We start from the raw sequence: 17,442 nt of genomic DNA, 5'->3' as shown, positions 1-17,442 counted from the left end.
CTAACGAATAGTGGGATTAACCGTCACATTATAACGCCCCCACGGCTGAAAGGGCGAGCATGTTTGGTGGGACGGGGATTCGAACCCACGACCCGAAGATTGCAAGTCGAGTGCCTTAACCACCTGGCCATGCCGGGCCTATCTCGAGTATAAAGGTCGTTTTTTTATTCAATTGTGTAAATCCCTCCAGTATGCACCACAAATTTTGAAAGACAATTTTTTGTGTACTTAAATTATTAAACCAATTGCTTCATAATATTTAAACGGTTCACTATTTAAGAGTATCTCAAGACAGAAAATTACCTACATTTAATCAGTAGTATATCTCGTTTATTTTAACATATTGTGATAAAACTTTTCAAGTCTCTTTCTGTGTTTTTTTGTTGTTGTTTTTCTAGCATAATTATACAATTATGTACTATACACGTACTATACACGGTTAAAATGTGCTTATTTAGTAAATCAAGAAACGGAACTTCGGAGAAGTAATTCTAACCTATACACGTAACTTAAGAAAATTTGACCACTACGTGATTAGGGAGTTTGTTTTTGTAATATTGTTATGATAATCGTGATCACTATGTACTATATTAAAATGTTTAAATTTGGCTTTAGCACCTGAAAGTTGTTGTCTTCTTAATGTAAAGCTACATAAAGAGCTATCTGCACTTTTTCCTCATCGAAGACTCGAACCCCTAATTTTAGCATTCTTAAACCAAAGGCTGACCCATTGAGGGATGCTTTCTGGATGTATTCCGAGATTTTTCTTATGATCTTTGAACTACAGGTAACGAGGTGACCAGGCTGGAGGTCAGAATAAAAACCCGAATTGATTCTAAGACGGAATATACAGATCAATGAGGGCACAAATGAAAGTAAATAAAATTTATGAAACCATCAAAGAATGTGAAGTATACAAAAAATAACCATTTCTAGCGGAAGAGAAGATAAATATTACCAAGGGTAGAAAACAAAAAAGTTGGCCCAAAATAATATCTACAAAGAACTGATTTTGCAGGGAAATGTGAAGTATACAAAAAAATAACCATTTCTAGCGGAAGAGAAGACAAATATTACCAAGGGTAGAAACAAAAAAGTTGGCCCAAAGTAATATCTACAAAGAACTGATTTTGCAGGGAAATAAGCGATAAATATACAATAACCAAAAAAGAAGATTGTACGATACAGGGCTAAGCATAGGAATAAAGCATGGATTACATATATATATATATATATAAGGCTAAGAAATGTCTTGATAAGACTCAAAATTAATTTAGTCGTTAATAATTAGATAATCGAAATGTTTTTTACATGAATAGTTGTGAAAGATAAAGCATAAAGAAAACGATAACATAAACACCATAAAAGGCAAAGCATGAAGAAAGCCAAATATTTTTTTTATTATGATCTTATTTAGAATTATAATCCGTTCCATAAAAACCTAGAAAGTAATCGAGCAGACAGCTACGCAGCTACAGCCATTATGAGTAACAATTTCCGCTAAAGGAGGAAGCTAGAAGTACAGTAGAAGTTGCATAATGTAAAGATTCAGGAAATATCGTAAGATTTCAAGTTTTTCAATTCGTCATACATCACTACTGCCATAAAACTGCAAACGCATTTTTATTCCTTAAATGACCGAAAAATATAAACGTCGTGCATGTAGGCAGGTGTCACAATCACATAAAATTGTATAATGTAAAATAGATAGTTTAATTACACTTCCTGCTATTTACGTAAAGTTCCAAATGTGTAGCAAACCTACCCTGTGTCGAGGGTTGCTTGGTGAAATGTCAGAGTTTTCTTTACAAAGTGATCGAGAGTACTGAATCCGTTTTTTGTTGTACGTATCATTTTCTTCGTTCTCACTGCTATCGTCTGGCTCTAAAATACCAAAATATTCAACAGGACATTCTGGCTTTTTCATATTTATTATTTCTTCCATCACTAGTTTGCCTAAGATGAAAAAAAAATCAAATCAGTTTTGGGTTACAAAGAAACATAAATGTACAGATCTTGTCTGCAACTACAATTACGCTGAATGACCCTTTTATTATGATTACCATCAAATATTAGTCGCATGGCTATAGGATAAAAGCGTCTTGAGAAGTATTGGCTCATGGATATCAACAAAGAAATATGGTTGCGAATGTCAAGTTAAAGCTCAACCCCAAAGATCCTTAACTTGTATAAAATATAGTTATTATGTTGACCAAAATTGATTACTGAAGTATTTGCCATGTTATGTTTTTGAATCAATCTAAAACTTAATAGGATGGTCGTCAGTTGTTACATTATTGTCTTGAAATATATCTTTTTTTTCCCACCAGGGTGTAAATTCAGCATTGTGAGGTGGACATAACCAACAACAACAACGTTTTGATATATTTTGTGTGTTCTTCACAGTAAGTCTTGATATTCAGACTATACGGAACATTTAAACAAGGTAAAGTAATTCATAACATATTTTTTACTGTACTGAGCTGAAACGTCGCGCAATCCATATCTTATTTACAGTTTGCGCTCTAAGCATCACTGAACCCCTGATTTTCAGTTTGTATTTGAAATAAAGAGTCTTCACTATTTGTCAGTGGTAATATACAGTTGCTGTAATCTTCTGCTCGTGGTATGGTCGGAGGAAGTCAAATTCTAACCATTGTTGAAGGAGTAAGGCAGTTAGATCCCAGTCTGATACCCGTTAAATGTTACAAGCCTGTTCATTCGTTTTCGTTTTCTGAGAGTCCATGGTTCGCGTGCCACTGTCGCAAAATCGCGCTCTGCACTTGAGGGCCATGTATGCATAAGAAACAAATCTAATTACTTGGATTACAATTGTGAGAACCAAATCCAATTACTGGGCTACAGTAGTGAGAACCACATCTAATTACTGGGCTACAGCAGTGAGAACCAAATCTAATTACTGGGCTACAGTAGTGAGAACCACATCTAATTACTGGGCTACAGCAGTGAGAACCAAATCCAATTACTGGACTACAGTAGTGAGAACCAAATCTAATTACTGGACTGCAGTAGTGAGAACCAAAACTAATTACTGGATTACAATAGTGAGAAACAAATTTAATTACTGGATTAGAATAGTGAGAAACAAATCTAATTACTGGATTACAATAGTGAGAACCAGATCTAATTACTGGGCTGCAGTAGTGAGAACCAAATATAATTACTGGGCTACAGTAGTGAGAAACAAATCTAATTACTGGATTACAATAGTGAGAACCAAATCTAATTACTGGATTAGAATAGTGAGAAACAAATCTAATTACTGGATTACAATAGTGAGAACCAAATCTAATTACTGGGCTGCAGTAGTGAGAACCAAATATAATTACTGGGCTACAGTAGTGAGAAACAAATCTAATTACTGGATTACAGTAGTGAGAACCAAATCTAATTACTGGATTACAGTAGTACAAGTACTGACGCCGAGCGTTGTTGACTAGCTGCCTTCCGTTTACTCTATCTTAGAACGGTTATTCGTAAAAAAAAAAAAGTTAAGAAAAGGCAAAATAATTGATATAAAGTCAACCATGTCTCCTCATTCTTATGAATATTCGTCATGTAACCTGAAATACAAATGATTAGCTTTTCAGTCTAGGCCGTAAATGAAGTACGTCGAGATTGCTGTATATTTTTATGTCATAGTATCTCACTTCAAGATGGAGTATGGTACTTCCAGATATAATGTTTTCCTGTTCAGATAAGAACAGTAATCACAATAGCTAGAGAAACGTCAGGAAATGTTATACAATAGCAAATCTGAATTTTCTGACTCTGGCGGATTTGAAGAAAAAAAAACCCACAATGATTAAACAAAGTAATTTTTATTAAGCACCAACACCAACAAACATCAACAGGCACGCAGGGACTAGAAAACGCTGCCCCCTCCCCCCCAAAAAAAACAGACCTGGCCAAATTTGAAGGCATCCCAAGAAGAGTGGAATTCTGAGTAAATTATCAATAAGATTGAGAGAGTATAACAACAATATACAAAATACGACGGACACATGGACGGATACAACTTCAAAGTATCGCCTGACTTACCAGGCCGTCCTTAATTTTGGAGTGATAGACAAAATGAAAGGTAGTTAGTCAACGCCACCAACTACCAATTCTTGGGCCACTCTTCTACCAACGAACAGCATGATTGACCATCACATTATAACGCCCTCTCGGCTGAAAGGACGAGAATGTTCGATGACGAGATTTGAACCTGCAGATTGCGAGTCGAGTGCCATAACCAACGGGGTCATGCCAGGTCCCTCTTTACAAAGATACAGAATTGCAATAATGCTACTGATAACAAAAACCTTTAACCACAATTAAACAATTAATATATTTGTAAGTTTGTCATTAAGCACAAAGCTACACAATAGGTTAGCTGTGCTGAGCCCACCACAGATATTGAAACCCGTTGTTTAGCGTTATAGGTCTTCAAATTTACCGCTGAACCATTTAGATGTGCATGTTTTTTTAAAGCAAAGCCAAATCGGGCTATCTGCCGTGTCCACCGAGGGGAATCGAACCCCTGATTTTACGTTGTAAATCCATAGACATACCGCTGTTCTACAGGGGGACGAGCCATTTGGGAGCTAAACAATTAATGCTGTCAACATTAATTTTCTCGAACACAATAACCAATAATACCCTGCATTAAATTAAAATATAACACAACGATAAAACATTTTAATATAGAATCAATAGTTCAAGATACAAGAAACGAGGCCTTTAATAAGCATCATCATCCGTGACTGTCAAATTCATAAAACATAATTTGATATAAGTTCGTATTAAAAAAAAACAATAATTGTACAAAATCGATCATTTTAAAAAAAGATAAAAAAACAAAAACGCTTCGGTATAAACTTTAACATAGTGTAATTCTTAATGAAAATAATAAAAAATTGTTCTCCTGTGGGACAGCGGTAGGTTTACGGACTTATAACACTAAAATCCGGGGTTTGATTCCCCGCGGTGTACACATCATATATTACAGTGTGGCTTTGCTCTAAAACAAACAAACAATAGTAAATTGTCCCCCGGTGGGACAGCGGTAGGTTTACGGACTAACAACACTAAAATCCGGGGTTTGATTCCCCGCGGTGTACACATCATATATTACAGTGTGGCTTTGCTCTAAAACAAACAAACAATAGTAAATTGTCCCCCGGTGGGACAGCGGTAGGTTTACGGACTAACAACACTAAAATCCGGGGTTTGATTCCCCGCGGTGTACACATCATATATTACAGTGTGGCTTTGCTCTAAAACAAATAAACAATAATAAATTAACAGAAATAAAACATCACTATACGTAAGAAAATACCCTTTAACAATGATGTATATGATATGACAATATATATATATATATATATGTGTGTGTGTGTGTAAAATTTAAATGTATAAATATGAGCCAATCAGTATAGCAAAACCACTTAAAGAATTCACATCTTACTATTGATAATGAAAGTAAAACGCCCCCCAGTGTCACAGCGGTATGTCTGCGGACTTATACCGCTAGAAATCGGGTTTCGATACCCGTGGTGGGCAGAGCACAGATAACCCATCGTATAGCTTTGTGCTTAGTAACAAACAAAATGAAAGTTTGTTTGTTTGTAATTAAGCACAAAGCTACACAATGGGCTATCTGTGCTCTGCCCACCACGGGTATCGAAACCCGGATTCTGGCGTTGTAAGTCCGCAGACATACCGCTGTGCCACTGGGGAGCCAAACCAGACATTATCAAGATCTCAACTATTTGAAGTTACTGATGACTAAAGATTATGTGTTATATGCACAAAACTGCAAGGGTGATATATATATATTTTTAAACTTATGTGATGAAGAATGATAAAAGGTTTTCTTTGAAAAAAACAAAGTAAAGAAGGGTAAAGTTTTTGGGATGAAAAATATTTGCATAAAATTTTAAGAATGATAATTTTGTATAATATATCTTATGACGAAAGGAAAAAGAAAATACCTAGCGCGTCGCACCCACGTGCGATGTCTTCGTAAGTGATCCCGTAGCCGAGGGCAAAGTCTCTGGTTCTCTACACTCCAGGTAAGACCGTGAGCAGCGTCATATGAAGCCAACTTATAGGAGAATCCTGCCATCAGAATATTCTTATCCCTAGGCTCTATGTCAACTGCAGTGTGCTAGAGAAAAATTTCCAGAGTTTTCGGTACTTTTTTGACATCAAACAAAATGTGATATTCTATGAGAGAAGGCGGGTGATCAGGGAGCGGAATTAATGTACACAAAACTTCTGCAAAGTTCGGACTACGATACGATAACCAAAAGAGTCAACCACGCTCAACCAAAAGTCAGGACTGATGTGTGATTAATTTGATTCTTACTGGTCAGACGATCAGCAAGAAGTGTTAAAGCCTGGTCACAATTACTAACTACTATCTACTCTAGTCATTCCTATAGGCTTCACCAGATGTTGCTAGGGTTACTCACTTGACCAGCATACAGCTGGCCAGTGTTGTCTTTGCTATCATGTTATCACAACTAGCTGGAACCCGCCCACATTCCTTTTTGCCACTATCTCTAGGAACGGAGCCCGGGTCCATTGGGTAAGAAAAGAGGTCAAGGTGTAAGCACTGGTTCCTACACAAAAAACTGAAACTGGCTAGCTACTATACAAGCACCAGCCTCAAATGTCTGACCACTGGTGTCCTTTAGCACAGAAATATCACATACACTAGACTCTTTTCAGATACAAGGTCAGTACAAACCAGAGTGACTTCAAAGCAACGCTACACAGGTGTCACCTTTTCCTTCCGGCCCTATACAAAGGACACCAGTGGTCAGACATTTGAGGTATGTTTCTTTGAAGTCACTCTGGCTTGTACTGACCTTGTATTTGAAAGGAGTCTAGTGTATGTGATATTTCTGTGCTATAGGGCCGGAAGGAAAAGGTGACACCTGTGTAGCGTTGTCGTTAAAACGTACGATAGTGCAAACTGTATGTTTTTCACTTTGTACTGAAACAAATGTTAATAAAATATTCAGTAAAATCGCATGTCTAAAAAAACATTTCAATCTGAAACTAATAACCAAATAAAACACTGGGCATAAGAAGTTTACATTTGGGATGATATATAAGCTACTGTAGGTTAATTTTACTATCTACAGGCCCCCGGAGACTAAATATTGGGTTTCGATATCTGCGATGGGCAGAGCACAGACATTCCATTGTGTAGCTTTAAAACAAACTAACAAACTATCTACACACAATTTCACACGTTCTTAAATATTTGGATCCAGTCGAAAACATCATTCATAATTATTAGTGAAAATATTGGGTAAGACCGTGTTTAACCCTAAGTGTAGTGTAAGCTCACCTATTACTTTCTTGTTATTCTCATCACTTGAACAAAATATCCGTCACCTGTCAAATATTTCAGTGTCGAGACAGAAACCGTTCTCTTACCAGCATTAATGAAAATATTTACACTGAATCTTCAAATGATGTTCACAGGTCAGTAATCACGGTTAAATCCATAGATCAAAACCTTAACATTAAGATGAAATCCTTTAATTTCATTAGTGCGCTGCTTAACAGTGTTCTCTGTGTAATTGATTCATTCGTGTTATACAACACATTCATGAATGATTTTGTGTAACATCCATAGGAGTATGCAACACCAAATACGTATATATATATATATAATCATACAAATATATAGCACTATACTTTTATGTCAACATAACATATCGTCATACATTCTACAATTGTATTAGGGAAAAAATTATAGTTAAATAAAAAAGCTATGTAGAGCTGACTACTGAACTTGAAAAAAGGAAGCAAACAAGATAGGGATGGGAGTGGACATATCACTTGATCTGGCTAATGATCACATAGCAGACTAAGCTGTCCCAACTTTAGGTTGGCACCCTAAAGACAAACCATTGAGTATTCTACACGTTACAGTAATCTAATGTTTATCTATTATTGGCTGGTAATTCTGTTTTACCCTGTTCTTAAGCTTCTTTTTTTTTGAAAGGAACACCAGATTTCTGTAAGAAAGCTAACACTGTTTTGCCCTATCAAATGATGATAAAATTATAGTTACTGCTAGAATTAGTTAGGCACTAGGCCTGTTGAAGAAAGACGATAATGTACGAAAATAAAAAATCTCGGTTTTGGATATTTGCTGGTTTTCGATCTTGTGATGCTCTGGATACCTGAAAAGCGGCAGATACACCTGAGATAGAGCGACTGTGCTAGGTAGCTCTTCATGTTACCTTCTGATGACCTGTAGAGAAGAAAATCCAGATGACTTTAAAATTTCTTTAACCCTTTGACTGCAGATGTTTTAAACGTACGAGTCATAAACTGTATACAGCACACTCGAATTCAACAACCCGAAGCGGACCGTAATCTAAATGGCGAATCAGCAGTCAATGGGTTAATACGGGCGTCCGTGCCATCCTTACATAGAGAGTGCTAGTGTACTCTCCAATAGTATCATCAGATGCTTCCAGTTCACACAATGTTATTATGGTAAACAGGCCTATCACGATATCTGGGGAACCGTAGCGTGCTGCCATCTATGACCCGATATACTCGACCCCTTCTCTTGTACTCATATGAATAATCGCCAGAAGAATTCAATCATACTGAGACTTTTCAACTAAAATTCCTTTCAAAAAGATTAATATTCGACTGTCTGTTACGACATAAATCAGATATTCAGATCAACAATATTTACGTAGCCAGTAAACACGAGTATATGTGGCTCCCAATGTGGAGTGAGGGAGTTTCGTTCTTTTATGTTTTTTCAGCGCCCCCCCCCATTGGCACAGCGGCATGCCTGCAGACTTTCAACGATAGAAATTGGGTTTCGATACCCGTGGTGGGAGAGCACAGCTAACCCATTATGTAGCTTTGTGCTTAACTACGAACAAACAAACAAACTTTTTTCATTACAGAATATGAATCAGGTATAGCTATGAATCTTTATGGAAAAGTGCTTGTTTCATTAAATTTTGTCTAGTTTTCTTTTCTGGCGTGAATGGATTGAATGCAAATGGGAATATAATGTCATGATAGTTCGGCTACTGGCTGGGCGGGGTTTGTACAGTTGAATTCAACAAATACTGAGCATTAAATCAAGGACAGTTCTCGAAGTTAACAGCTAGTGTTATTTTGTTCCGTAAGTAAAGTATACTCTGTTATTTCTTTATTTTTATTTTCATTAATAATATTGGATATAATGTTTAATGTATCTTTAACGTAATTATTTTAATTTATATTATTATTTATATACTTTTATTATAGAGCTTATTATACGGATTTTGGGGCTATCCTAAATCTCCTAACATGGCCGAACCTCTTGAAGTATTATTAGGTTTACGGCCGAAAATACTGTTAACAGCGAGGACACCCAATTGATGAAACAATGCATTCTAATCTGCATTAGTAATAACGTAAGGAAATTGTACTTAATTAGCTATACTCACTACCAGGTTTTTTGTATTTATAGTGTCGCTGCTTTGAACAGAAGTTAATATTAATTACTACGCAATATTGTATTTAGATCAATAGAATATTGTTCAGATCAACAATAGAATATTGTATTTAGATCAATATTGTATTTAGATCAATAGAACTTCGCACTAACACACACGTTCAGGTGGTTTTGACATCAAAATATTCTGCAAACGATAACCATAAAAATGGCTTGGAGATTAAAGTTAAAGTTGGCAATGTCCTTTAGGCCTTCAGACGCATTATAAATCCTAGCGATCACACACACACAGTTCCGTCATTACAACTATGGGCACTGGACGTACGAGTCTTGCGAGGAGCAGGTGGTCATCACGTAAACTCTACTACTACTCCACTACTTGTCATACAAATACCTCACTATTGAAAATTGTTCTATAGCTCAGAAAGTAAGTGTCCGTAATGCTCTATCAAGGTGTTTACAGTCCACTGATGTATGCATTAGTAGTTTTAAACTCTAGGACAAACTAAGGATCTCAAACTTTGATGAACTTGAAAGTAATTAGTGTCCGCAATGTCCTATTAAGGTGTTTACAGCCCATTGATGTATGCATTACTAGTTTTAGACTCTAGGACAAACTATGGACCTCAAACTTTGATGAACTTGAAAGTAACAAGTGTCCGCAATGTCCTATTAATGTGTTTACAGCCCATTGATGTATGCATTACTAGTTTTAGACTCTAGGACAAACTAAGGACCTAAAACTTTGATGAACTTGAATTAAACTCTAGGACAAACTAAGGACCTCAAACTTTGATGAACTTGAAAGTAACAAGTGTCCGCAATGTCCTATTAATGTGTTTACAGCCCACTGATGTATGCATTACTAGTTTTAGACTCTAGGACAAACTAAGGACCTAAAACTTTGATGAACTTGAAAGTAATTAGTGTCCGCAATGTCCTATTAAGGTGTTTACAGCCCACTGATGTATGCATTACTAGTTTTAGACTCTAGGACAAACTAAGGACCTAAAACTTTGATGAACTTGAATTTAGCAGTGAAAAACTAGAAGGAAGGCAGCTAGTCATCACCATCCACCGCCAACTCTTGGGCTACTCTTTTACCAACGAATAGTGGGACTGACCGTAATTATAACGCCCCCTACGGCTGAAAGGGCAAGCATGTTTGGTGGGACGGGAATTCGAACCCGCAACCCGTAGATTGCGAATTAAGCGCCCTAACCACCTCGCCATGCCGGACCCATTCAGAATATCTATTTATACATCAATTTAAAGCTTACGAAGAGAGGCAAAGCATGAACCTCTCACCCCAAATGTCAGACTATCACAAAATAATGAAAAAAAAAGTATTTATTTTCAACACTACAAATCAACCCTCCAGTTACAGACCTCTTATAGTTAGGGTGTAACAGTTTACCGCCCATGTTTTGGTATATTCCCTGCCACTGAAGTGGTATGTGGCTCAGTTCTTCTACATTTAGGCATTGACTTGTAAATATGCTGTTTCCTATGGAACATTCGTTTTCTTCTTCAGACATTCTTATTTGCCATTGAAATTTCTTCAGTTAGAATGAAAGAAAATACACCCAACTCTTTAAATTTTTTGGTAGTAAATAAAACTATAAGATGACGGATTTAACTTGCAAAAGATAAAGGAGTGGACGTAGTAGCCAGAAAAGTGGCACAGCGGAATGTCTGCGGACTTAGACTGATTGAAACCGGATTTCGTTACCCGTGGTGGGCAGAGCACAGATAGCCCTTTGTGTAGCTTTGTGCTTAATAACAAACAACAATAGCCAACAGTTTCAGCATCGTTGTAGTCTTTTAAGACCAGCCACTTTATTATGCATTAAGTTTGTGTCAAACAATTTAGGAAATTATCACCACAAATATTCTTAATTGCCATGAATTCCGTTGCTAGGGCAGTTGCTATGGGAATATTTTGATTTTAAGTTCAGTATTATAATTTTCAATACCATTTATGAGGGATATGTAGGAATGTTTTGACAAAATGTTTGCAGAAACTGAAAGTAGACATTTTTAAAGCTTGGAAGGCAAGGAATACCACTTTAAATTTTACCGTGAAATACTGTGTGAGAGCTTGGAAGGCAAGGAATACCACTTACATTTTACCGTGAAATACTGTGTGATAGCTTGGAAGGCAAGGAATACCACTTACATTTTACCGTGAAATACTGTGTGAGAGCTTGGAAGGCAAGGAATACCACTTACATTTTACCGTGAAATACTGTTTGAGAGCTTGGAAGGCAAGGAATACCACTTACATTTTACCGTGAAATACTGTTTGAGAGCTTGGAAGGCAAGGAATACCAGTTTTTTAAGTCAATGATCTCATAATCAAGTAATCGTTCTAACTACAGGAAGCTCAGCCAAACCAAGAAGTTGTCATCAGCATCTCGGCCAGTCATTTAAAACAAGAAGAGGAAACACGAAATATGTTTTACTTACTACAGGAGTAAAGTCACCAAGAACAGCAAGAATAGAGTGGACTGATGGTGCATGTTTAAAGTGTTCATAAGGCCCCGAGGTATCCTCAGCCAACAGCAAGAGTAGAGTGAACCAATGATTCATGTTTAAAGTGTTGATAAGGTCCTGAGGTATCTTCAGCCAACAGCAAGAATAGAGTGGACTGATGGTGCATGTTTAAAGTGTTGATAAGGCCCCGAGGTATCCTCAGCCAACAGCAAGAGTAGAGTGAACCAATGATGCATGTTTAAAGTGTTGATAAGGTCCTGAGGTATCCTCAGCCAACAGCAAGAGTAGAGTGACCAATGATGCATGTTTAAAGTGTTGATAAGGTCCTGAGGTATCCTCGGCTACACATCTGAAATAGTTGTTTCTAAAACATATTTAATGTTTGGAGTCACTTGACAGAATTCAAAGTGTCTCCTAAGGTTATCTCATGCACGATCGATGGGACTGAACTTTGGTGAATGTGCAGACCATTCATGTCTTCAAGGAATATGCCGATTTAGTACAGAGTGGGTGGGTGTTGTCATCAGTCAGGTTGAATTCAGAGACAGTTGCACCAGCAAATTATGGCTAAAGATTGTTGTTTGGTTGCAGGATAAAGGAAACTCATTTGTTATAAGAATATTACTCCACATCTCATTGTTGTATTGGAGGTAATCTGGACACCATTGTAGTCGAGACGTTTTGTGAGGTCTGTTTCTAGCTGGCTGTGCAGAAACTTGAAAACCAGTGGGGCTACGAACATCTCATTCAGTCTCACAGTAGGTGCACAAAAACTGTAGCGAATCCGTATGAACTTGAGTTGTGGATGATGATTGGTCTACTAAGTGGTCAAGTAACTGTATACTGCTAGCTTGGAAGTGGATCGACATTCTGCTAAGGAACCTTGTATGCAACAGCCAATTAGAATGAGCTTTGACTCTCCCAGATATTCTCCACGTGAATGAAACATCTAACAGTCTTCTCATAAACAAATTTGAGAACTGAAAACTAACCCTGAATTACTTCAAAGTGACAACTCACAAGACAATGTGTGACTATTCGCATTTCAAACCATATGACTTATCATCAAATGTCTAATTTCATTCCAGTGGGATAAAAGACGTGGGGAACAGTATTTTCTGATAATGGTTTATGCCTTTTCGTAGTGATAATAGTACGTATTCTTAGTATCGTATTAATTTTTTGTTAGTGTATCAACAACTATTGCTGAATTTTCAAATAATTTATATATCATCAGATAACCTTATATGTATATGATAAGATAAAGCATATTGGTTGTTTTGCAATCGCTGTTGCATCCATAGCGTTTCAAGCTAAGTTCTTAGAAAAATTGAAAATGCAAGCACACGAAAATTCTGGTAGTGTTAGGCAGCAATTCTGAGATGTGACCCCATTTAGGTATGTGAATAATGTTTTGACATTTCGTCGAATTCATTGTTCGATATTACACAACAAAACTGCAGTCCACAGCAGAGGGTACGGCCAATCAAAGATTGCATTAGGCCTCTACGTCACTGATTCTCTTTTCAAGTTTCACCTCTGGTGAAAAAGAAAATAAATCTTTAACACATATATGTTCAATCACTGAAACTGGTACAGTTTAGGATCTAAAAGTAATAACCTAGAGGGTATAACCAAGAAATTTTACGTTATCATATCTGTTTGTCTATATACCTTTACAAGAAGTTCAAGTTTGATAGCAATCTCGTTCTCACTAACATTCTACCAAAGTGAATCACTTACCGAAATAAAGAAACAGAATATTCCTTCCGCTAGTAACACTTTTCTGGTAAAGTATATATTCCAACGTTTTACCAACTAAACTACTAGTTGGCCGAGTAGTGTCTGATGGCTGTTTAAGAGCATACCCTGTCCCTAGTAGTCGAATAACTGGGCTGCCTGTTGTGGTAATTCAATAAAAAAAAGGTCAATCACACACACACACATAAAGGTTAATCACGTACGTTTCAAAGTAATGTTTTCTAAAGTTATAAAGAGAAACTTAAATTTCAGAAACAAATGTTCGATCAGCAAGGATAACATAAACTATGAGTAAAATAACCTGTATGAAATGTGGTTACCTTTGTCATGCTGTACGAATTGAGGTTACTTTCACCACACTGTTAGCTATATGTACAGTCTTTTGTATGAAATATGGTTACTTTCATCACACCGTAAACTGTATGTACAGTCAACCTGTGGCGTTATTTTCATATTGCAACAAGAGCGGCTCTGCTCAGTGGTGTAGGAACGCGTGGGAACGGCATTCCCTTAACTTTTTTTTTAGCCGGAACACCGTTCCCTCACTATTTCAAACGAATTCGACCTTACAAATCTCAAGCCTCGTGAAGTTTTGCCTACCCCTAGAAGAAAGAATCACTAACTCTTTCATCCAGGTTGTAGGCAACTTATCAAAGTATAATGAAAGAAAAGATTGCAAAATAAAATGTGTAGTTCTGTTAATATTGATCACAAAGTTCCACACAACTTATGGTCAGAGTTTATACTTCTCACTTGTTGACACATATTTTCTGTAGTTATTATATTGTTAGCAACTGACTTGTTAATATTGATCAGTTAGCAACTGACTTGTTAATATTGATCACAAAGTTCCACACAACTTATGGTCAGAGTTTATACTTCTCACTTTTTGACACATAAATATAATAACTACAGAAAAGTTAGCAACTGACTTAGGAACTCGACGAAACAAAGTAAATAGTACTGTCGGGACTTTTGAGTATGGACCACGAATTTCCAGAGTAAATCTCATGAGAATTTCTACTTTTCACACCTATTTCATATGTTTATTTTACTCTCAGCCGCTGAAGTAGAAACCTTCGGAAAATAAAGCAATGAATCGCCACTCTTGGCATTAGACTTTTCTCGGCCTCGAAAACACAGTTGGGTAGAGTTTATCGGCTTGTTTGTAGTACAATGATTGCAACAAGCATTGTTTAAAGTACTATATAAAAGTGAGAGAAAATATTTACGATATGGCTGTAGACAAAGTCTGATCCAATCCAATAAACTTGTTAGGTATTTGAATGTTAGTTACCTCCCCTGATTTAGTGGTATAGGTGTAAATATGTATAAGAACTTATGAAGATCCTATTTAACCATACTAAAACAGTAACCAATAAATGCTTAGCTTCCATTAATATAAATACGGCCTGTTTTGATTTAGCTAACGTTTCTAACTTGTTAATTACTTTAGAAGCCTTACAGAAAAGGGATATTACTATAGTTTATACAGACAAGTTAATTTGTCGCAGCATGCGGTTTTTAGAAGCAATGATAGAACATAAGGGTAAAAAGGCCTTAGAAGCAGACAATGCAATTAAGGAAATGAAGTTTCAGTAATAACACGACAGATAACAACAAAAATGTTTCAATCATTCATGGTCAATTTTTTAACCAGTATCATAAACAATATGAAACAATGGTTATTCACACCAACTTATTCTCATGCATCAACTGGGTCACAGCCAGGCACTTCTAATTCTATTCCAAACATAATTTCTGAGCTCCGTACCTTAGAAGTCAATGAGTGGCCAGGAGAGATAAATCCAGGTTTTGGAGAAAAGGAAATAGAGTCCCTTTGTAAACGTTTCATATTGCCATTTTCAAAAACGACCACAGCATACAGAGACTTTCTAGACAACCATGGACGCCGTATTCCATCAGATCTGAATATTTTAATCGGGTGTTGAAAAGTCATCCCATGCAGTTCTTCTGAATGCAAACGACGGTTCTACATTTCAAAACGTTACAGTAAAAAATTAATTTATCTCACCTTGAACTTTTGAATTCCTGGATAACACATTAACAGAACTTCCAAGCTTGGTCCACAGTGAATTCCCTGGACTTGGCTACTCTTGTTCATGTGTGTTACTGAACGATAACTCTTAAGGCATTTGTGTACATAGTCGCCTGGTTTCCAGTTTTGAATTAGAAGGTCGTGAAGCTAATGAACATGAGAGTTGTCACATGGTTGATTAACAGCCTAGACCTCTTTTTCGTAATGATAAGGTTCGTGCTTCTAAAGTAAATTACAATTTATAGTTACTATTTCTGAAATATGTGTTTTTATGTATTGATGACGAAATAAATACTAATCATAGTAACACTTTCAAAACGCGTTCCCACACTTCTTTATTTAGCACTACACCACTGGCTCTGCTAAAACATATACAATTTAATATCTTTATATAGAGGAATGATTTTGGTAGCTGCAGACCAAACCCCGGAAGAGCGTTCTTTAACTTGAGAAAAAAAAAGTCTCACGAACAATGATGTTTGACATACAAATAATACACTTAACATGTTCGCTTTATAAATATATAGAGTGCAATTGATATTAGAGACTCACTAAGTATATAACAAAATAAAACTCTTAGGCCTAACACGATGTTTCATCATATTAAAAATTACACGTCAAGAATTTGAGTATTGATGAACATGCTTTTCCATTTTACATAATACTAAGTTTATTTATTCTTGCTCAATCAGACGAAACTTTAAATCATTCATTATTTCATTTCCACCTCGTGTTTCTGTGAAATTGTAATGTATTATGTAGTAAAGTAATGCTCAAAGTAAAACTAAATTTTAAAGCAGGTCGTTTTTCTTTCTTTCGAGAAAGGTGGAGTTAAACATTTATTTGAGTTCTGAATATTTGATGAATAAATATGGTCAGGTTTTATTCAAGTATCAAATAATCCTGATAACTCACTTGTGGCCCCAAGATGGGGTAGAGCACGGTTGTTAAACCAGCCATCGTAACTTTCGTATTCGACTGTTGGGTTCGTGATGTAGCCACGTAATCGCAGCATCCATCTAATCGCAATACTAAAAATATTCGGGTTTTTGGCATCTACTGTAAAAATATAAAAGTAAATTATCGAATTTTGACAATATCCATTTGTCTCTGAAACAGAAAGAATGATTTTGTAGAGGGATATGAATTACACCGTAATATCTAAATATAAGACTGTTAAAACTTTGTCTACAAATATACAGATTTATTTAAAAAAAGTAAATTTTGAATTTACGATAAAAAGTTCGAAAGCTTGTGAAATATGAGTCACTGAAAGTTTTTTAAAAACGAAAATAAGAGAATTACTTGGAGACTTGCGGCCATTGAATGTTATAATGAAGACAATATTACTACTTAACTTTGACCTCACGAGGGACTATTGCATTACGCTTATTAAGCACATGACCGGTTACTCCTAGCCCCGGGGTACCCCATAAACGAATATACTGTTACGACAGCGGAAGTCGCGTGATGCTAGGTGCATGCGCGCTGGAGTTTCTAGAATTATCGGGGAATCCCGCGAATGTCCGAGTGTTTGCCAGACGCTCTCTTTTTTAGTATTGTTACGTCTCTGGTCGTTAGTTAATTTTTCCGTAAAAATTCTTTCCGAAGAAACTTTAGCGACACA

At 36.4% G+C, this 17,442-nt stretch overlaps 1 protein-coding gene across 3 annotated transcripts in view; it reads right to left on the bottom strand.

Annotated features, from left to right (window-relative positions):
• LOC106464290 (dual oxidase 2-like) overlaps window positions 1–17,442 on the bottom strand; it is an 82,118-nt gene that overhangs the window by 62,263 nt on the left and 2,413 nt on the right. For 2 of the 3 annotated variants that reach the window (XM_013924417.2, XM_022391987.1), the window contains exons 2-4: window positions 16,731–16,874; window positions 13,739–13,894; window positions 1,766–1,956 (exon numbers count right to left, since the gene is read on the bottom strand). In XM_013924417.2, coding sequence (XP_013779871.1) covers window positions 1,766–1,956; window positions 13,739–13,894; window positions 16,731–16,874 — 491 coding nt within the window. The remainder of the gene's footprint in view (window positions 1–1,765; window positions 1,957–13,738; window positions 13,895–16,730; window positions 16,875–17,442) is intronic. The other variant, XM_022391988.1, reaches the window with a different exon arrangement.

This window comes from Limulus polyphemus, unplaced genomic scaffold (genome assembly GCF_000517525.1).
Source record: "Limulus polyphemus unplaced genomic scaffold, Limulus_polyphemus-2.1.2 Scaffold1610, whole genome shotgun sequence".
NCBI classification, from domain to species: Eukaryota; Metazoa; Arthropoda; class Merostomata; order Xiphosura; family Limulidae; genus Limulus; species Limulus polyphemus.
Note: the sequence above shows the minus strand (reverse complement) of the source record. Positions and strands in the feature narration are given on the sequence as shown.